The 21,773-nt window shown below is 47.7% G+C and overlaps 2 protein-coding genes across 2 annotated transcripts in view; one reads left to right on the top strand and one right to left on the bottom strand.

Moving 5' to 3' along the window:
* The window catches only part of LOC147105772 (uncharacterized), a 232,055-nt gene that overhangs the window by 41,280 nt on the left and 169,002 nt on the right, over nucleotides 1-21,773 (bottom strand). The window contains 2 exon segments of the mRNA XM_086010942.1: nucleotides 3,247-3,688; nucleotides 4,539-4,656. Coding sequence (XP_085867068.1) covers nucleotides 3,247-3,688; nucleotides 4,539-4,656 — 560 coding nt within the window.
* Nucleotides 4,070-18,056, top strand: LOC147105773 (uncharacterized). Its single transcript, XM_086010517.1, has 4 exons — nucleotides 4,070-4,429; nucleotides 6,934-7,093; nucleotides 16,445-16,607; nucleotides 16,767-18,056. Exons 3-4 carry the CDS (start codon nucleotides 16,544-16,546, stop codon nucleotides 17,813-17,815), a joined length of 1,113 nt encoding a protein of 370 aa, XP_085866643.1. The 5' UTR covers nucleotides 4,070-4,429; nucleotides 6,934-7,093; nucleotides 16,445-16,543; the 3' UTR covers nucleotides 17,816-18,056.

Genomic DNA, 21,773 nt, shown 5'->3' with positions numbered 1-21,773 from the left:
GTCAGTGGAGGGAGATCGATGGAGTCAGTGGAGGGAGGTCGATGGAGACAGTGGAGGGAGGTCGATGGAGACAGTGGAGGGAGGTCGATGGAGACAGTGGAGGGAGATCGATGGAGTCAGTGGAGGGAGATCGATGGAGACAGTGGAGGGAGATCGATGGAGACAGTGGAGGGAGGTCGATGGAGACACTGGAGGGAGATCAATGGAGACAGTGGAGGGAGATCGATGGAGACAGTGGAGGGAGGTCGATGGAGACAGTGGAGGGAGATCGATGGAGACAGTGGAGGGAGATCGATGGAGACAGTGGAGGGAGATCGATGGAGACGGTGGAGGGAGATCGATGGAGACGGTGGAGGGAGATCGATGGAGACGGTGGAGGGAGATCGATGGAGACAGTGGAGGGAGATCGATGGAGACAGTGGAGGGAGGTCGATGGAGACAGTGGAGGGAGGTCGATGGAGACAGTGGAGGGAGATCGATGGAGACAGTGGAGGGAGATCGATGCTGACAGTGGAGGGAGATCGATGCCGACAGTGGAGGGAGATCGATGGAGACACTGGAGGGAGATCGGTGGAGACAGTGGAGGGAGATCGTTGCTGACAGTGGAGGGAGATCGATGGAGACAGTGGAGGGAGATCGATGCTGACAGTGGAGGGAGATCGATGCCGACAGTGGAGGGAGATCGATGGAGACAGTGGAGGGAGATCGGTGGAGACAGTGGAGGGAGATCGTTGCTGACAGTGGAGAGGAGTTTGATGGAGACAGTGGAGGGGAGATCGATGTCTTTGGTCTTACACATGTTTGGCTGGAAGAAATTGCAGCTCATCCAAGACTGGATGTCGAAGAAGCAGTCTGACAGCACAGGCATTGAAGGGGTGAAGACGCAGAACTGCGTGTCATCAGCGTACATGTGTAAACTGTCCCCATGTCTTCAGATGTAGATGAGGAAATGGAAGGGAGGGAGGGAAGTAGAGACAGCTGAACAGATGGTCTCAGTCAATGGCCCAGAAATTCGGGTCCCCACACGTGAGTATGCGCTGGGTACTCACGTGTAGGCCCAACGAAAGTGCCGGTTTTGTGCATGCACTGCGCATGCGCGGGAAACCGGAACTTCCGTTTCCTTGAAAGAAGGGGATGACAGGTGGAACGTGTTATAAATCTCATCATCATGAAGAAACGACTCATGAAATAACACTGGACAGCCAGCTGGTGGCGCCGTCCAAGGAGTATAAATACCTGGGCGTGGGCCCAGCTTGCTCAGGGACATTTTGTAAGACAGGAACTAGTGAAGTACAACTAGACCTCCATGTTTTGAAACAAGTTGATTAAAGCCTTGCTTTATACTCAAACCGAGTGCGTAGTGAGTTTTATTGCGTCAGAACGCGTGCGCCGGAGAGGCAGCGCGTGCGCATCGAACTTACGTTTTTTTTGCAGGGTTCTCCAGGAGGGTAAGTCTCCAGCAGTTACACTTTTAAAAAGCAGGCACAAGGCCTGCTTTTAACAAGGTAAGTGGTGAATTAATTAAAATTTAAAAAAAAATTCCACAGGTTTATTATTTTTAAATACTTTAAAGAAAGGTAAGCTTATTTTTAGCCCCGTTAGAAAATGTAATTCACTTTTTCAAAAATTTAAATTATTGTTTAAAATAGTTATTTCATGTAATTTATAGTTATTTTAAAAATGTGATTTTTAAAAAATTTATTTGAAGTTTTAGTGATGTTTTGGGGCTTATAGTATTTATAGGTTTGACAGCTCTTCCTGTCAAATTTATGAATGAAGCATTCCCTGCTACCATTGGCTCTCCATGGCCCACGTGATCCCAGGGGACGCTTCGAACAAACTGCGCCCCTGGGATACGCAAGCACTGCGCGACGGCAGTTGGAGAAGGCCCAGGATCGGAATCCCACGCCGGCCCACAGCTCAACAGCCGGCGCGCTAGGTAAGTGCAGGTCGGGGGCTTGCACCCGCAGGAAGCCTCCGACCCGAATTTCTGGGCCATCGTGATGAAGAAATCCATGAGCTCCCCGCACTTTTTGTTAAAGTGAGAGCATGGGGGTGGCGGGGTGGTGGGGGGTGGCATGGAGAGGGGTCTAAGGAGACAATAGGTGGTAGAGAAAAGGAACCAAGGTTATCGTTGGCTTTCGATGATCTTAGAGATGTGGACGGTTTTGGCAATGCTTGATGTGGTCCAGACAGACCTGGTGATGGATGACTAAACCAGTTGTGCATCAACTATGCTCAAGTTTGCAAACATGGAGGCTGTACTGGGCAGATGCAGATGGAAGTGGGGTTGGAAGGGGGTGGGGAATCTGAGCAGTGATGGATCCAAGGTTGTAGTTGGAGACGGCCTTATCAGCGATCAAGACCGCAGCAGCAGAAAAGCAATGAGAGATAGAAAAGTCAAGGGGTCGCCATGAATAGGAATTTATATGGAGGGAGGACAGGAGGGCAGTGAACTCCGAGGAGAGAGGGCAAGATGAGCTGAGATGTAGATTGAAAACAATGAAGATGAGTCACTCAAAGCAAGTGAGGGGAGAAAGAATGAATGATATCTTGGTGAAATGTTCAGCTGAGGGTGGTGGGTGGATTTTAAAGGAGAAGTAAGTGGTGGAACAAAGTGAGACACTGAAAGAAGGAGAATGTGCCATAGGAGTAGGGGGAGAAACCAAGGTGTAACTTGGTAATAAGGGCCACGCCGTCACAATGGGGGGTGGTCAGGGCAGGTGGTGGAAAGTATAGCCAGGTGCTTCACTAAGGGCCAGTTACGGTCAGAGAGGATGTTAATACAGTTAGCTACAATAAGGTCATGCGTGGCAAGGGCCCTTTCATGAGTAAACTGAAGGGGAATGCGGAGATGGGGGATAGTTGCGAATCTGCTCGCAGAGTCTAGGGGAGCAGTGGTGAGTGGGATGTGTTGGAGGTTGATGAGCTTAGGTCCTAGTGAGCGCGCTGGGCGAGAAAGGAAGATGAGGCAGTTATGGTTGCTGCTGTTAAGGAGGCAGCGATTGGTGTCTCGACAGACCTGTCAGAGAATGCAGAGAGAGCCATTCCCCCCCAGAATGCAGCAGCTCTGGTTTACACCTCCCAATATTTCAGTAACATTTCAATAATATCCAATTATACTGCTCCCCTTCCCTTACTCCAAAGAAAAATGTGCTTCACAAATTCCATTGGGAATATTTTGCTCTGTGCGTAGAGTTGGAGACAATTACTAACTGTTGTTCCTGAGTCCTATGTTGCTGTTACCTCATGTTGTACTGACAGAGCCTTCTCTTCCGCCTGCAGCAGTCGGTGTCTCAGATCCAATTCATCAATCAGACCTCTCTCTTCTTGCCTCTGTGGGCCTCTAGGACCAAGCTCGGTGCTTTCCGCTTTCTGGTCCGGTGTGGATGTCACACCATCTCCCCTGCTTCCATCCTCAGGGATCTGCTGTCCTCTGACTATCCACCCATCTTCAAGCTGCTCCCTTGCAAAAGCTCGGTCACATGGGGCTATTTTATCACACGATTTCGCCTGATCTTTCCACAGTTGTTCCTTCTGTGTGGGGCTCGGGTCCTCCTGCCACCTTAGGCCCGCTTCTCTTGGCCCTTTGCTGCTAGCTTTCCTGGGCAGGCTCTTGGCCTCTATACCTTGCTGCTGCCGTCGGTTTTCAGTCCTCAGAGCATCTGCTTTAAATCCTTCAACCGATCTATAAAAAATAGACGGGAATCTGAACAATCTGCATCTGATCAACCCCTCCAGAACCTCCTGAGCCCTTTAAAAATTACTCATTACCTAAAGTGACTATGAATCTTTGTGGTCATCTAGACTGGGGTTAGATACAGAGTAAAGCTCCCTCTAAACTGCCCCATTAATCACTCGCAGGGCAGGTACAGCATGGGTTAGATACAGAGTAAAGCTCCCACTACAGTGAGTGAGTGAGTGAGTGTGTGTAAATGTGTGAGTGAGTGTGAATGTGTGAGTATGAGTGAGTGTCTGTGTAAGAGTGAGTGTGAGTGTGTGCTAGTGCATGTCCGTACGCTGGTGCTTATGTGAGTGTGGGTGTGTGTGAATGTGTCAGTGAGTGAGTGTGTGTGAGTGAGTGTGAGTATGTATGAGTGAGTGTGTGTGAGTATCGTAATCTGGGATGTAATGTTTAAGTTATCCACCAGATGGAGCCAAATATTAAGGGTTCACATTCACCAGTATTTAAGGTAATGGGTCATGTATTCAATGTCCTGGTACACCAGTTTATATGGTAATGTGGCATTGCATTATGGGTATGACTCAGAGGTTCATCCTCCATCTTGGCTCGTGCAGTAAGAATTATGTGCCTGGCTTCCAGCTTGTAAGAGATATGTTCCTCTGCTACACCGTGTAAATAAACAGTTGGGTTTGTTCCTAATATCTCGCTTCTCTCAGTTTCTGACCTTACCACTCGGATATCACAGTGAGTATGAGTGAGTGTGAATGAGTGAGTGTGAGTATGAGTGTGTGAGTGAGTGTGTGCAAGTGCATGTCAGTACGCTAGTACACATATTATATTGGAGCTCTCCTACCTGCGGGTATGCTGTTCCACCTGTTGCAGTCTTTCCCTCAGCTGTTTGTTATCGTCCTGAAGAACTCGACACTCTTGAGCCAGATTGCGACATTCGACCTGCAGACTCTGCACCGCACCTGTTATATACACAGCTCAAATATCAATACAAACGTGCAAGGAAGCAACAGTTTCTGGTTGGGCATTCCATGTCCTAACAGCCCCTGCATAAAAAACATTCTTCCAACCTCTCCCTTCATTCTTTTGGTGATGATCTTACACATAATACACAAAAGTTACAACACAGAAACAGGCCATTTGGCCCAATCAGTCTGTACTGGTGTTTAACCTCTAAGCAAACAAACAGTCCTAATCACATTTACCCATCCTGTTCCTTTATAGCTTCAACCCCTTTTCCCTCATTCCCCTGTCCAATCTAATCTTCAATGTCCTCTCCTCTCACGGTCATACCTTGCTTTTAATTCTCTTTTCACCGATATAGTTAACATAAGAACATAAGAAATAGGAGCAGGAGTAGGCCATTCGGCCCCTCGAGCCTGCTCCGCCATTCAATAAGATCATGGCTGACCTTTGACCTCAACTCCACTTTCCTGCACTATCCCTACATCACTTGATTCCCTTATAATCCAAAAATCTATCGATCTCTGACTTGAATATACTCAACGACTGAGCCTCCACAGCCCTCTGGGATAGAGAATTCCAAAGATTCACCACCTTCTGAGTGAAGAAATTTCTCCTCATCTCAGTCCTAAATGGCCGACCCTTTATTCTGAGAGGGTGACCCCTGGTTCTAGACTCCCCAGCCAGGCGAAACATCCTCCTTGCATCTACCCTGTCAAGCCCTGTAAGAACTTTGTATGTTTTAATGAGATCACCTCTCATTCTTCTAAACTCTAGAGAATATAGGCCTAGTCTACTCAATCTCTCCTCATACGACAATCCCCCCATCCCAGGAATCAGTCTGGTGAACCTTCGTTGCATCGCCTCCAAGGCAAGTATATCCTTCCTTAGGTAAGGAGACCAAAACTGTACACAATACTCCAGGTGTGGCCCTATATAATTGCAGTAAGACATCTTTACTCTTATACTCAAATCCTCTTGTAATAAAGGCCAACATACCATTTGCTTTCTTAATTACTTGCTGTACCTGCATGTTAACTTTCAGTGATTCGTGTACAAGGACACCCAGGTCCCTCTGAACACCAACATTTCCCAATCTCTCACCATTTAAAAAACTCTGCTTTTCTATTTTTCCTACCAAAGTGGATAACTTCACATTTCTCCACATTATATTCCATTTGCCATGTTCTTGCCCACTCACTTAGCCTGTCTATATCCCCTTGAAGCCTCTTTGCATCCTCCTCACAACTTACATTCCCACCTAGCTTTGTATCAGCAGCAAACTTGGATATATTACATTTGGTCCCCTCATCCAAATCATTGATATAGATTGTGAAAAGCTGAGGCCCAAGCACTGATCCTTGCGCTACCCCACTAGTTACAGCCTGCCAACCCGAAAAGTACCCGTTTATTCCTACTCTCTGTTTTCTGTCCGTTAACCAATCCTCAATCCATGCTAGTATATTACCCCCAATCCCATGAGCCCTAATTTTGTTTAATAACCTTTTGCGTGGCACCTTATCGAATGCCTTCTGAAAATCCACCACATCCACTGGTTCCCCCTTATCTATTCTGCTAGTTACAACCTCAAAAAACGCTAACAGATTCGTCAAATGTGATTTCCCTTTCATAAATCTGTGTTGACTCTGCCCAATCCTATTATTATTTTCTAAATGCCCTGTTACCACATCCTTAATAATAGATTCTAGCATTTTCCCTACTACTGATGTCAGGCTAACTGGTCTGTAGTTCCCCGTTTTCTCTCTCCCTCCTTTCTTAAATAGTGGGGTCATATTTGCTACCTTCCAATCCATGGGAACCATTCTAGAATCAATGGAATTTTGGAAGAGGACAACCAATGCGTCCACTATCTCTATAGCCACCTCTTTCAAAACCCTAGGATGTAGGCCATCAGGTCCAAGGGATTTATCGGCTTTCAGTCCCATTAATTTCTCCAGTACTTTTTTTTTCACTAATACTAATTTCTTTCAGTTCCTCATTCTCGCTAGACCCTTGGTTCTCCACTATTTCTGGGAGGTTTTTTGTGTCTTCTTCCTTGAAGACAGATTCCATGGCCGTGATTTTTCCTGTCCCCAGAGTGTGGGATTGGAGGCGGGACCGCTGTCAAAATCGCAAAGATTGACAGCGGGTAGGAAACCCGCTGTCAACCCGACTCCAATCAATCTTCCCAAGTGTTGGGTCCCTGATTTGTGCATAGATCCGACACCTAGCGACGGGAACAGGATTATTAACAGGTACTTGATTCTTGTTAACAGGGACTTTTTGAATTTTGCCGCTTCTGGCTCGGGTTCCCCGACGTCCGGACACCACGCCAGGGAAGTGTGGCATGTTGTGAGTCTGCTGTAATGTTTCTGCATTGATGACAGCTGCAGAAATGGTGTGAAGGATCCAATGGTGCACTAGTAAGTTTCAGAGGTAAGAAAATGTTGGGAAAATCATTTTAAATCGCATTTACACTTTTCTGTAGGCAACAGGTTTTGAATTGGCTGTCTAGTCCCACCTCATTGGGAAAACCTCTCTCACCAGTGACAGATCACTTCTGTAACCTCACCTGCAGCTGCCATCTGTTCTAGCCTAAGGAATGAGTCACTGGCGAGCCTGGGTGCAAGAGCTCACCTGTGAACAGTGATTGTCAGTGTTTGCAGCACCTCAATGCTGTCAAACACTGAGAAATGAGCTGTCAAAGAAAAATTGTGCATGGTCCCTTTAAGAAAACCGGCAGATGACGCATCATCAAATGACATCATCTGACCGGCTTCCTCTTAATTGGCCGGCAAGCCTGCAGGGCGGGCTTAACAAGGCCAATCAAGGTAAAATCACGTCCGTTGGCTGGATGCAGTTGGGGGCGGGACAGCAACCCGGAAACCAGCTGACCCCTCCCAAGCTGTATCCATTGGAAAAATCGCGGCCAAAGTATTTGTTTAATTTCGCTGCCATTTCCTCAGTCCCCATTATAATTTCTCCTGTCTCAACTTGTAAGGGATCCACATTTACTTTCGCTAATCTTTTCCTTTTTACATACCTATAGAAGTTTTACAGTCTGTTTTTGTGCCTTAAAGGAATGTATATTTGTTATAAATTATAGAGTCATAGAGTTATACAGCACAGAAAGAGGCCCTTCGGCCCATCGTGTCTGTGCCGTCCATCAAGCCCTGTCCAATCTAATCCCATTTTCCAGCATTTGGTCCATAGCCTTGTATGCAATGGCATTTCAAGTGCTCATCCAAATGCTTCTTGAATGTTGTGAGGGTTCCTTCCTCTACCACCCTTTTAGGCAGTGAGTTCCAGACTCCAACCACCCTCTGGGTGAAAAAGTTCCTCCTCAAATCCCCTCTAAACCTCCTGCCCCTTACCTTGAATCTATGCCCCCTTGTTATTGACCCCCCTACTAAGGGGAAAAGTTCCTCTTTATCTACCCTATCTATGCCCCTCATCATTTTGTACACCTCAATCAGGTCCCCCCTCAGCCTTCTTTGCTCCAAGGAAAACAACCCCAGCCTGTTCAGTCTTTCTTCATAGCTGAGGCGCTCCATCCCAGGTAACATCCTGGTGAATCTTCTCTGCACCCCCTCCAAAGCAATCACATCCTTCCTATAGTGAGGCGACCAGAACTGCACACAGTACTCCAGCTGTGGCCTTACCAGCGTTTTGTACAGCTCCATCATAACCTCCCTGCTCTTATACTCTATGCCTCGGCTAATGAAGGCAAGTATCCCATATGCCTTTTTAACCACCTTATCTACCTGTTCCGCTGCCTTCAGGGATCTATGTACATGTACACCAAGGTCCCTCTGACCCTCTGTACTTCCTAGGGTCCTACCACTCATTGTGTATTCCCTTGCCTTATTTGTCCGTCCAAAATGCATCACCTCGCACTTTTCAGGGTTAAATTCCATTTGCCACTTTTCTGCCCATCTGACCAACCCGTTTATATCATCCTGTAGCCTGAGGCTTTCCTCCTCGCAATTTACCACCCCACCAATTTTCGTGTCATCTGCGAACTTACTGATCATACCTTTTACATTCTCCTCCAAATCATTTATGTAGATCACAAACAGCAAGGGACCCAGCACCGATCCCTGAGGTACCCCACTGGACACAGGCTTCCAGTCACAAAAGCAACCTTCGACCATCACCCTCTGCCTCCTGCCACTCAGCCAGTTTAGGATCCAACGTGCCAAGGCACCCTGGATCCCATGGGCTCTTACCTTCTTGACCAGTCTCCTATGCGGGACTTTGTCAAAAGCCTTACTGAAGTCCATGTATACCACATCCACAGCATTTCCTTCATCCACACACCTAGCCACCCCCTCGAAAAATTCAATCAGATTGGTCAGACATGATTCACCCTTGACAAAGCCATGCTGACTATCCCCGATTAATCCTTGCCTCTCCAAGTGGAGACTAATTTTGTCCCTCAGAATCTTTTCCAATAATTTCCCTACCACAGATGTTAGGCTCACTGGCCTGTAATTCCCTGGTTTATCCCTGCTACCCTTCTTAAATAATGGTACTACGTTAGCTGTTCTCCAGTCCTCTGGTACATCCCCTGTGGCCAGAGAGGTTCTGAAAATTTGTGTCAAAATTATCTATTAATTCTTTAAATGCTAGCCATTGCTTGTCTACCGTCACACCTTTTAATATAGTTTCCCAATCTACCTTAGCCAACTCACCCCTCATACCTACGTAATTTGTTTTGTTTAGATTTAAGACCCTAGTTTCGGATTTAACTAAGTCACTTTCAAACTTATCATATTATGGTCACTCTTCCCTAAGGGCCCCTTCACTACAAGGTTATTAATTAACCCTTTCTCATTGCACAATACTAGATCTAAAATAGCCTGTTCTCTAGTTGGTTCCTCAACATACTGATCTAGAAAACTATGTTGTATAAATTCCATGAATTTGTCCTCCACACTAATACTGCAAATTTGGTTTGCCAGTCTATATGTAGATTAAAGTCCCCCATGATTACTGTATTACCCTTGTTACATGCGCCTCTAATTTTCTGATTTATACTCTGCCCTACATTACAACTACTGTTTGGGGGCCTGTAAACAACTCCCACCAATGTTTTCTGCCCCTTGCTGTTTCTTAGCTCCACCCAAACTGATTCTACTTCTTGATTTCCAGAGCTAAGATCCTTTCTCTCTGCTGTCTTTATCCCATCCTTTATCAGGGCTACCCCTCCTCCTTTTCCATTTTGCCTGTCTCTTCTAAAAGTTAAGTATCCTGGAATATTTAGTTCCCAACCTTCGTCACTGTGCAACCATATCTCCGTAATGGCTTTTAGATAAGAACATAAGAAATAGGAGCAGGAGTAGGCCAATCGGCCCCTCGAGCCTGCTCCGCCATTCAATAAGATCATGGCTGATCTGATCCTAACCGCCAATCCACTATGACAGGACTATCTCCTGAATCTAACAGAATTAGACACACGAAACAGGAGCAGGATCAGGCTACACGGCCCCTTGGCCCGCTCCGCTACCCACAGGGCCATGACCGATCCGAACCTAGACTCATGTCCAAATTCCTGCCCGCTCCCCGTAACCCTTCATTCCCTTTTCTTCTAGGAAACTGTCTATTTCTGTTTTAAATTTATGTAATGATGTAGCTTCGACAGCTTTTTGGGGCAGCATATTCCATGGACCTACCACCCTCTGAGTGAAGTAGTTGCTCCTCATCTCAGTTTTGAAAGAGCAGCCCCTTATTCTAAGACTATGCCCCCTAGTTCTAGTTTCACCCATCATCGGGAACATCCTCCCCGCATCCACCCGATCCAACCCCTTCACAATCTTATATGTTTCAATAAGATCGCCTCTCATTCTTCTGAACTCCAATGAGTAGAGTCCCAATCTACTCAACCTCTCCTCATATGTCCATCCCCTCATCCCCGGGATTAACCGAGTGAACCTTCTTTGTACTGACTCGAGAGCAAGTATGTCTTTTCTTAAGTATGGACACCAAAACTGTATGCAGTATTCCAGGTGCGGTCTCACCAATACCTTGTACAACTGAAGCAATACCTCCCTATTTTTATATTCTATCCCCCTAGCAATGAAAGCCAACATTCCATTGGCCTTCTTAATCACTTGCTGCACCTGCATACTAACCTTTTGAGTTTCGTGCACCAGGACCCCCAGATCCCTTTGTACTTCAGTACTTTCCAGTTTCTTGCCATTAAGATAATAACTTGCTCTACGATTTTTCCTGCCAAAGCGCATAACCTCACACTTTCCAGTATTGTATTCCATCTGCCAAATCTTTGCCCACTTACTTAGCCTGTCTATGTCCCCTTGCAGGTTTTTTATGTCCTCCTCACTCACTACTTTCCCTCCCATCTTAGTATCATCTGCAAACTTTGATATGTTACACTCGGTCCCCTCCTCCAAATCGTTAATATAGATTGTAAAGAGTTGGGGACCCAGCACTGACCCCTGTGGAACACCACTGGTTACTGATTGCCAGTCTGAGAATGAACCATTTATCTCAACACTCTGCCTTCTGTTAGATAGCCAATCCTCTATCCATGCCAGAATATTACCCCCAATCCCGTGATTTTTTTATCTTAAGCAATAATCTTTTGTGTGGCACCTTGTCAAATGCCTTTTGGAAGTCTAAATACACTACGTCCACTGGTTCCCCTTTATCCACCCTATATGTTACTTCCTCAAAGAACTCCAGCAAATTTGTCAAACATGACTTCCCCTTCATAAAACCATGCTGACTTTGTCTTATTAAATTATGATTATCCAAATGTCCTGTTACTGTTTCCTTAATAATGGACTCCAAAATTTTACCTACCACAGATGTTAGGCTAACCGGTCTATAGTTTCCAGCCTTCTGTCTACTGCCCTTTTTAAATAAGGGTGTTACATTAGCAGTTTTCCAGTCTGCCGGGACCTTTGCCGAGTCCAGGGAGTTTTGTAAGATTATTACCAATGCATCCACAATCCCTACCGCCACTTCCCTCAAGACCCTAGGATGTAAGCCATCAGGTCCAGGCGATTTATCCGCCTTGAGTCCCATTATTTTACCGAGTACCACTTCCTTAGTGATTTTGATCGTGTTTATCTCCTCCCCCCCTATAGCCCCCTGCTTGTCCAGTGTTGGGATATTCTTGGTGTCCTCTACTGTAAAGACTGATACAAAATATTCATTCAGTGTTTTTGCCATCTCCATATTTCCCACCATTAATTTCCCGGTCTCATCCTTAAGGGACCAACATTTACTTTAGCCACCCTTTTTCTTTTTATATAACTATAAAAACTCTTACTATCTGTTTTTATATTTTTTGCTAATTTACTTTCATAATCTATCTTCCCTTTCTTAATCAATCTTTTTGTTATTTTTTGCTGTCTTTTAAAGTTTTCCCAATCCTCTATCCTCCCACTAGATTTGGCTACCTTATATGCCCTTGTTTTTAGTCGAATACTATCCTTAATTTCTTTACTTAGCCACGGATGGCTGTCTTTTCTTTTACACCCTTTTCTTCTCAGTGGAATATATATTTTTTGGAAGTTGTAAAATAACTCCTTAAATGTACACCACTGATCATGTACCGTCTTACCCTTTAATCTATTTTCCCAATCCACTTTACTCAATTCCGCTCTCATACCTTCATAGTCTCCTTTATTCAAGCTGAGATCAAACCTATTAATTTCTATCTCCGCTATTAATTCATCTATTTTGTTGTGAATGCTTCACACATTCAGGTATAGTGTCTTTAGCTTTAGAAACATAGAAGATAGGAGCAGGAGTAGGCCATTTGGCCCGTCGAGCCTGTTCCGCCATTTAATGAGATCATGGCTGATCATCCAAATTCAGTGACCTGTCCCTGCTTTCTCCCCAAATCCCTTGATCCCTTTAGCCTTAAGAAATATATCTAACTCCTTCTTGAATATATTTAATGAATTGGCCTCAACTGTCTTCTGTGCTAGAGAATTCCACAGGTTCACTACTCTCTGGGTAAAGAAATTCCTCCTCATCTCAGTCCTAAATGGCTTACCCCTTATCCTTAGACTGTTACCCCTGGTTCTGGACTCCCCAGCCATCGGGAACATCCTTCCTGCATCTAGTCTGTCTAGTCCGGTTAGAATTTTATAAGTTTCAATGAGATCCCCTCTCATTTTTCTAAATCTTCTAAACTCTAGTGAATACAAGCCCAATCGACCCAATCTCTCTCCATACGTCATTCCTGCCATCCCAGGTATCAGTCTGGTGAATCTTTGCTGCACTCCCTCCATGGCAAGAACATCCTTCCTCAGATAAGGTGACCAAAACTACACACAATACTCAAGGTGTGGTCTCACCAAGGCCCTGTACAACTGCAGCAAGACATCCTTGTTCCTGTACTCCTGTACTTGAATCCTCTCGCTATGAAGGCCAACATACCATTTACGATAGCAAAATACTGCAGATGCTGGAAATCCGAAATAACAACGGAAATTGCTGGAAAAACTCAGCAGGTCAGGCAACATCCGTGGAGAGAAATTTGAGTTGACGTTTCGGGTCGAAACCCTTCTTCAAAACTGGAAAGAAAAGAAAATAGATCGAAGGCAGGGCTGCGATCGAACAAAAGAAGTAAAAGAGACAATAAAAGGTATTCGAAACCAGACGAGATGGTAATAGGCCAGTGGAGACAAAAGACAGCTGAGATTAGGTGTGAAGTGTACTGGCAGGATAGGAGACAGCTGCCAGGTGGGAGAGAGAAACAAAAGGAAAGGGGGGGAGGGGGCGAAAAGGAAGACCCAAAACAAAGGGGTGGAAAAAGTTATAAGTAAAAAAGTAATAGGGGCCGAGGTTATGATCTGAAATTGTTGAACTCGATATTTAGTCCGGAAGGCTGCAAAGTGCCTAATCGGAAGATGAGGTGCTGTTCCTCGAGTTTACATTGAGCTTCCGTGGAACAATACAAGAGGCCAAGGACGGTGAGGTCCGAGTGGGAATGGAGCGGTGAATTAAAATGACAGGCGACCGGAAGCTCGGGGTCACCCTTACGGACTGAACCGAGGTGTACCGCAAAGCGGTCACCCAATCTGCGTTTGGTCTCTCCAATGTAGAGGAGACCGCATCGTGAGCAGCGAATACAGTATACTAGATTGCAAGAAGTACAAGTAAATCGCTGTTTCACCTGGAAGGGGTGTTTGGGGCCCTGGACAGTGGGAAGGGGGGAGGTATAGGGGCAGGTGTTACATCTCCTGCGCTTGCATGGGAAGGTGCCAGGCGAAGGGGAAGGGCTGTTTGGGGTGATAGAGGAGTGGACTAGGGTGTCTCAGAGGGAGCGGTCCCTACGGAATGCTGAAAGGGGAGGGGAGGGGAAGATGCGTTTTGCCTTCTTAACTGCCTGCTGCACCTGCATGCTCACCTTCAGTGACTGGTGCACAAGGATACCCAGGTCTCGTTGCACTTCCCCTTTTCCCAATCTATTGCCATTCAGATAATAATCTGCCTTCCTGTTTTTGCCACCAAAGTGGATAACCTCACATTTATGCACATTTTACTGCATCTGCCCAATCACCCAACCTGTCCAAATCATACTGGAGTTTCTCTGCATCCTCCTCACAGCACACACACCCACCCAATTTGTGTCATCTGCAAACTTGGAGATATTACATCTAGTTCCCTCGTCTAGATCATTAATATATATTGTGAATAACTGGGGTCCTAGCACCAACTCCTGCGGTACCCCACTAGTCACTGCCTGCCACTCGGAAAAAGACCCGTTTATTCCAACTCTTTGCTTCCCATCTGCCAACCTGTTCTCTATCCAAGTCAGTACCTTACCCCCAATCCCATGTGCTTTAACTTTGTACGCTAATCTCTTTTGCGGGACCTTATCGAAAGCCTTCTGAAAGTCCAAATACACCACATCCACGGGTTCTCCCTTATCTATTCTACCAGTTACATCCTCAAAAAATTCCAGTAGATTAGTCAAGCATGATTTACCTTTTGTAAATCCATGTTGACTTTGTCCGATCCTGTCACTGTTTTCCAAGTGCTCTGCTATTACATCTTTTATAATGGACTCTAGCATTTTCCCCACTACCGATGTCAAGCTTACCGGTCTATAATTCCCTGTTTTCTCTCTACCACCTTTTTTAAATAGTGGGGTTACATTAGCTATCCTCCAATCCATGGGAACTGTTCCAGAGTCTGTAGAATTTTGGAAGATGACCAACAATGCATCTACTATTTCTAGGGCCACTTCCTTAAGTATTCTAGGATATAGATTATCAGGCCCTGGGGATTTATCGGCCTTCAATCCCGTCAATTTCCCTAACACCATTTCCCTACAAATACTGATTTCATTCAGTTCCTCCCTCTCATTAGACCCTATGTTCCCCAACATCTCTGGGAGGTTATTTGTGTCCTCCTTTGTGAAGACAAAACCAAAGTATGTATTTAATTGGTCTGCCATTTCTTTGTTCCCCATTATAAATTCCCCTGATTCTGACTGCAAGGGACCTATGCTTGACTTCACCAATCTTTTTCTCTTCACATATCTATAGAAGCTTTTACAGTCAGTTTTTATGTTCTCTGAAAGCTTACTCTCATACTCTATTTTCCCCCTCTTAATTAATCCCTTTGTCCTCCTTTGCTGAATCCTAAACTGCTCCCAATCCTCAGGTTTGCTGCTTTTTCTGGCCAATTTATATGTCCTCTCCTTGGATCTTATGCTATTCCAAAGTTCCCTTGTTAGCCATGGTTGCGCCACCTTTTTTGTTTTATTTTTATGCCAAACAGGGATGAACAAATTCTGTAGTTCATCCATGCAATCTTTAGATGTTTGCCATTGCCTATCCACCGTCAACCCTTTAAGTAACGCTCCCCAATCCATCCTAGCCAACTCGCGCCTCATACCATCGTAGTTTCCTTTATTTAAATTCAGGACCCTAGGCCTAGAATTTCAGTATAGCCAGTTTTGGGGCGCTAACGTTAGCGCCCACCCCAAAGTTGCGCCCCCTTGCCGGAAATTCAGTCGCTTCGCCCTAAGAGGTTGCTGGAGCGCTAAAAGAGGCGTTCCACTACTATCTTTAGGCGCTAAGCCGGCGGTGCAGAGGGATAGCGCCGAGGTGGGGCGCAGCGCGGGTGCAGTCATTTTTTGATTGACAGCAGACCCCGTGGCGCTGACCAGCTCTTAAAGGGGGAAGGGACGATTTGGTCTGCTGCCACGCCCTGCACACTGCAGCTTTGCAAATAGGCCTCAACACTGCTGCTCAGCCCCAGGGAGTCATGGCAACGCCAGAGAAGGCCCGTGAGCGTGCCCTGCGCTTCTCAGAGCGTGATCTGGGAATAATGGTGACAACTCTGGAGAAGAGGCGCAGGATCTTGTTCCCAGAGACTGGGAGGAATCCGACCCACCAAGAATACACCAGAGCCTGGAAGCGGATCGCCAACAGGGTGACAGTCACCGGCGATGCCCCCAGGACCCACACCCAATGTCGGAAAAAATACAACGACCTGACCAGGATTGTCAGGGTGAGTACCCTTTCCAGTCTCCTCCTCATTCTTGCATGTACACCTGACATGATGGGCAAAGGGAGCTGAAAGGCCTAATGGCCAGCCCTCAGCCAGCAGCTTTGGGACAGTCATGAGCATCAATTGCCCATTCTGCACTCTACACTCTGGCCAAGCTATTCCACCATGGGAGGCAGTGCACAGTACATCAGGGCTACACTCTGGCCAAGCTATTCCACCATGAGAGGCAGTGCACACTGCATCAGGGCTACACTCCGTACTTACAGCCCGTCCTTTCTCTTGCAGGCTAAACTTGCCAATAATCGCCAGGCCCGTGCCAGGACCAGGGGAGGCCGCGCCAAGCTGCAGAAGCTCACTCCCCTGGAGGAGCGCGTGAGTGGGCTCATGGGAACCCGGCTGATCATGCCCACAGCGTGCGGAGTAGCCGACCCTCCACTGCCCGGCAATGGTAAGGACCTCGCCTTTTGGCCCTCTCGCGTCGCACTTGCGCATCCGAGCTACCTCCTTTGCCACTGTCCCACCAATGCGCTGAATGCCACCAGTCCTGACTCCCTCACTGACGCCGTCTCCTCACTCTGAAGCTACTCTTGTGCATTCCTGCTTTCAGCTGGTGACGACCAGGTCCCTGAAGCTGCCAGTGACAGCCCCTCCGAGCAGGAGGAGGAGGAGGAGGAGCAAGAGCAAGCCGGACCATCAGGGGAACACTCAGGTCCCGCAGGAGAGGACGAAATGATTGACACGTCCTCACTGGACGAGTGCCTGGACCAACTGTCGCAGGGGATTGCAGCTGCTGGGACCAGTGGCGTCCAGCCACCCAGGAGCCCTGCGCGTGGGCCATGGCCTTCCCCCCAAAGGGGGGAAGGATCAGAGGGGAGTGCAGTTGATCGGGACACTCGCTGCCACCAACGTGGCAAGGTTCCCCTAGTTCGGTCCCCTGCTCCCCAGCGGGAGAGTCCCGACTCCAGTCCGGACACCTTCACCTCGGAGGAGGCGCGGAAGCTGGACAAGATGGCCGAGGATTCGGACCGGCGCCACACGGAGCTCATGCGCGTGGTGGGGCGCATGCCTGAGGCCATCGAGTCGCTGGCGACCAGTGTGCGCGAGTTCGGGGCATCAACTGCCGCGAGTGGCCGCATGCTCACTGATGCCATCAAGTCCCTGGCGGGTGTGATGCGGGCACACACCAGGACAACAGGGGCACTCACTGCTGCCACACGCGCTGTCTCAGGCAGGCATCGCCAGGGCACCCGCCGCGCTGCAGCATCCCAGCGAGCCGCCCCTCGGCTGATTGGTGCGGATCCTGCAGTGCGGGCCCGGCCGAGTGCCAGCGCGCCACAGCACCAGCCAGCGCATCCCAGACGCCAGCTTGCCCACATTGCGCCATCCGTCGCCGCCACTCCCCCACTGGGGCGTCAAGGGCAAGCGGCTGGAGCTGATGGTGGCCAGGCTCAGGTGCGCCACTCAGCAGCCGGCCCCTCGAGGCCCAAAGGCTGTGTAGGCCGCCCCCCAAGGGCATCTGGCGGAAGGACATCTGAGGCTCAGGCGCCTTCCCCCAGCCTCGCAGCAGCCACTGGGCAGAGCTTGCGAAGGAGCAGCAGGCCGGGCAGGGGAGGCAAAAGGCTGGACAAGGTCTCGCCCTCGCGGGCCACTCAGTAGAGGGTGTGGCCAGCTTTCGTTTTATATGGTGGTGGCCATCTTTCTTTTGCCCATGGTTGTTTGGTTCGTGGGCTTATTTTTTGCGTTAAGGCTGAGGTTGAGGCCAGGTTTGTACAAATGTGGAGTTACTCCTCCCCAGTTTGTGGGAATGAGTCGTTTGTTGGGCTTTTTGTGGGGCCCGTTGATTGTTTTTGGGGATTCATGTGGGAAGGGGTTTTCATTTTTGTGTAATAAATAATTATCTTTATTCATAGAGTCTCCATGGTTGTTCTTGTTAGTGTTTGTTGGCTTCGCCGGCTGAGGGCTTGCGGAGCGGCTGCATTCATCTTCCCTCATGGCCACAAGGCATTCCCTGACAGGGGGCTTAGAAGTAACGTGTAATAAGGTGGCGTCGCGCGGCCCTTGGCCCTGGTCGCTCCCTCCTGGGAACGTACTCCTGCTCCTCCTCCTCCTCCTCCTCCTCCTCCTCCTCCTCCTGAGGTGGTGGTCCAACGTCAGGTGGCAGTGCCTGAGTCCTGCGGATAGCCAGGTTGTGTAGCATGCAGCAAACTACCACAAATTGGGAGACCCGGTCCGGCGAATACTGCAGAGATCCTCCGGAGCGATCAAGGCAGCGGAACCGCTGCTTGAGGACCCCAATAGTTTGCTCGATGATGTTGCGGGTGGTTTGATGGCTCTCGTTGTATGCCTCTTCAGCAGCGGTCCTGGGCGCGCGGAGCGGGGTCATGAGCCAGGTACACAAAGGATAGCCTTTGTCCCCGAGTAGCCATCCTCTTGGGGGAGGCTGTGCCTCGAACATGTCATGCACAGTACTCTGCCGCAGGATAAACGCATCGTGGCTGCTGCCTGGAAAGCTGGCATTGACAGCCATGATGCGCTGCTTGTGGTCACACACCAGCTGCACATTCAGAGAATGGTAGCCCTTCCTGTTGCGATACTGCTCGCCATGCTCCAGAGGGGCCCGCAAAGCCACATGCGTACAGTCAATGGCGCCCTGCACCAAGGGGAAGGCCGCGAGTCTTGCAAATCCCAATGCGCGCTGATGCTGGCTCTCCAGGGCCATGGGGAAGGAGATGAATTGGCATCTCCTTCTGAACAGTGCTTCGGTCACCTGGCGGATGCAGCGATGCGCGCCGTACTGGGAGATGTTAGCTATGTCCCCAGCAGCGGATTGGAAGGAGCCGGTGGCATAGAAGTTCAATGCCACCGTCACCTTCACTTCCACCGACAGAGACGTCCCGCACCTGAGCTTTGGACGCAGATCTCTGCAACCACCTCCTTTCGGAATCGGAGCCTTCTAACACATCGCGCGCCAGTCATGTTGAGGTAGGAGCGCTGCTGGCGGTATAGCCTGACTGGGTAAGGCCTACGTGGCCGACGCCTGTTGCCCCCTCTGCCTCTAGCCAGGGCTGCCCCTCTCACAATGCGTCTGCGAGCCCTACGGACATGGCGCTGCAGCTCCGCGTTGGCACCCCATGCAACCCCCATCAAATCCTGGCAAACAGTCAAATTTCCAAAAGGCCACTTGCAGCGCTCTGGCCTGAGTCCAAAAATACCTGAGCTGTTGCTGCTTGAAACCAGTTAGCTATCCTCCTTGTTGTGTGTCCAGAAATGCGTTGCACAAGAGTGTTTGCTGCAAAATGACTGGCCTTTATACTGGAGGGTATGTCCCCTTTAATTTGCGCCCCCCGGGGCCCGCGCTGGCTGTGTTGCGTTCCCTTTTTCAAACGCTCCGGCCGCCAGCCGCACAATGGGGCGGTCCGACTGAAGTTTGGAATCGGGGCGGCCAAAGGGCGTTGCACGAGGATGTGACGTCATTTTCTGCGCGCGCATCCGGGCGGGCGCTAAACTTTGCGCCGGCGCTAACGGCTAACTTAATTTGGGGCGAGGCGCAAACTGCGCTGCGCCCGGGCGCAACACGCATAGCGCCCGACATTCACTTTTCTTTAGGCGCTAACTGCTGGCGCAGCCAACTGAATTTCTAGGCCCTAGTCTCTGAGTCAAATACTCCACTCTCCATCTTAATGAAGAATTCTATCATATTATGATCGCTCCTCCCCAAGGGGCCTCGCACAAGATTGCTAATTAATCCTTTCTCATTACATAATACCTAGTCTAAGATGGCCTGATCTCTAGTTGGTTCCTCAACATATTGGTCCAGGAAACCATGATTTTTTCTACAATACTTTACTGTTCCTTTTGATGTTTTAAAAAAAAACATTTCCTCATATTCCCTCTTAGCTTTCCTTATCCTGATCTTAACCACTTGTCTCATTTTTTCTGCTTTAGCTTTTTCATCATTAATATTCTTATAATACTCATAATTGGAAAGCAATTATAATTGATTTCTCATTTTTTTGTCCATAGCATCCTAAAATTATTAATAGTTTCCATTTTTAATGGAATATATTTATTATCATAGAATGATACAGCACAAAAGGAGGCCATTCAGCCCACCATGTCTGTGCTGGCTCTTTGCTAGAGCTATCCAATTAATCCCACTCCCCTGCTCTTTCCTCATAGCCCTGTATTTTTTTCCCTTTAAGTATTTATCCAATTTCTTTTTGAATTTTACTATTAAATCTGCTTCCACCACCCTTTCAGGCAGTGCATTTCAGATCACAACCACTCGCTGTGTAAAAAAACTATCTCCTCATGTTGCCGCTGGTTCTTCTGCCAATCACCTTAATTCTGTGTCCTCTGGTTACCGACCCTTCTGCCACTGGAAACAATTTCTCTTTATTTACTCTATCAAAATCCTTCATGATTTTGAACACCTCTATCATATCTCCTCTTAACCACCTCAGCTTCTCCAGTCTCTCCACATAACTGAAGTCCCTCATCTTTGGTACCATTCCAGTAAATCTCTCCTGCACCCTCTCCAAGGCCTCGACATCCTTCCTAAAGTGTGGTGCCCAGAATTGAACACAATACTCCAGTTGGGGCCTAACCAGTGTTTTATAAAGGTTTAGCAATAACTTCCTTGCTTTTGTACTCTATTTCTCTATTAATAAAGCCAAGGATCCCATATAGCTTTTTAACAGCCTTCTCAACTTGTCCTGCCTCCTTCAAATATTTGTGTACATATATCCCCAGGTCTCTCTGTTCCTGCACCCCATTTAAAATTGTACCATTTAGTTTATTCTTCCTACCAAAATGTATCATTTCATACTTCTCTGCATTAAATTTCATCTGCCATGTGTCTGCGCATTTCATCAGTCTGTCTATGTCCTCCTGAAGTCTGTTACTATCCTCCTTATTGTTTATTACATTTCCGAGTTTTGTGTCATCTACAAACTTTAAAATTATGCCCTGTTTACTCCAGTCCAGGTCATTAATATATATCAAAAAGAGCAGTGGTCCTAATACTGACCCCTGGGGAACACCACTGTATACTTTGCTCCAGTCTGAAAAACAACTGTTCACCACTATTCTGTTTTATTCCCTTAGCAATTTTGTATCCATGCGGCTATTGTCCCTTTAATCCCATGGGCTTTTATTTTGCTAACAAGTCTATTATGTGGTACTTTGTCAATCGCCTTTTGAAGGTCCATTTACATAACATCAACCGCACTACCCTAATCAAATTATTGTGCAACTTCACAATCACTTTTAAAAAGGTCCCACTGTTGCTCCACAGTCCCGTGTGTCATTGTCTCCTTCCACCTCCTGTCACCTAGCTCACTCCTTGTATTTCTAAACTCTGCCCCAATCCAATCTGGTCTTCCAGTTTTTGTACTAAAATATCCCTTTCTAGTTGGATCTTAAACCTTATATTGTGGATACTACTCTCAAAATGCTCACTCACATTTAGCTCATCTACCTGATCCATTTCATTACTCATAACCAGATCTAACAACACATCCACCTTTAGCATCCATCTGGTCCGGGACCTGGTCCGGGACCTGGTCCACCATTCCCAGAGGGCTGGTCTGTCGGTCGCCTTCCTTTCCCTGGA

Source organism: Somniosus microcephalus, chromosome 17, assembly GCF_052327205.1.
Source record: "Somniosus microcephalus isolate GS21.2 chromosome 17, FLI_Smic_1.0, whole genome shotgun sequence".
Classification (NCBI taxonomy): Eukaryota; Metazoa; Chordata; class Chondrichthyes; order Squaliformes; family Somniosidae; genus Somniosus; species Somniosus microcephalus.
The sequence above is the reverse complement of the archived record's forward strand: the minus strand, read 5'-3'. Positions and strand labels throughout refer to the sequence as shown.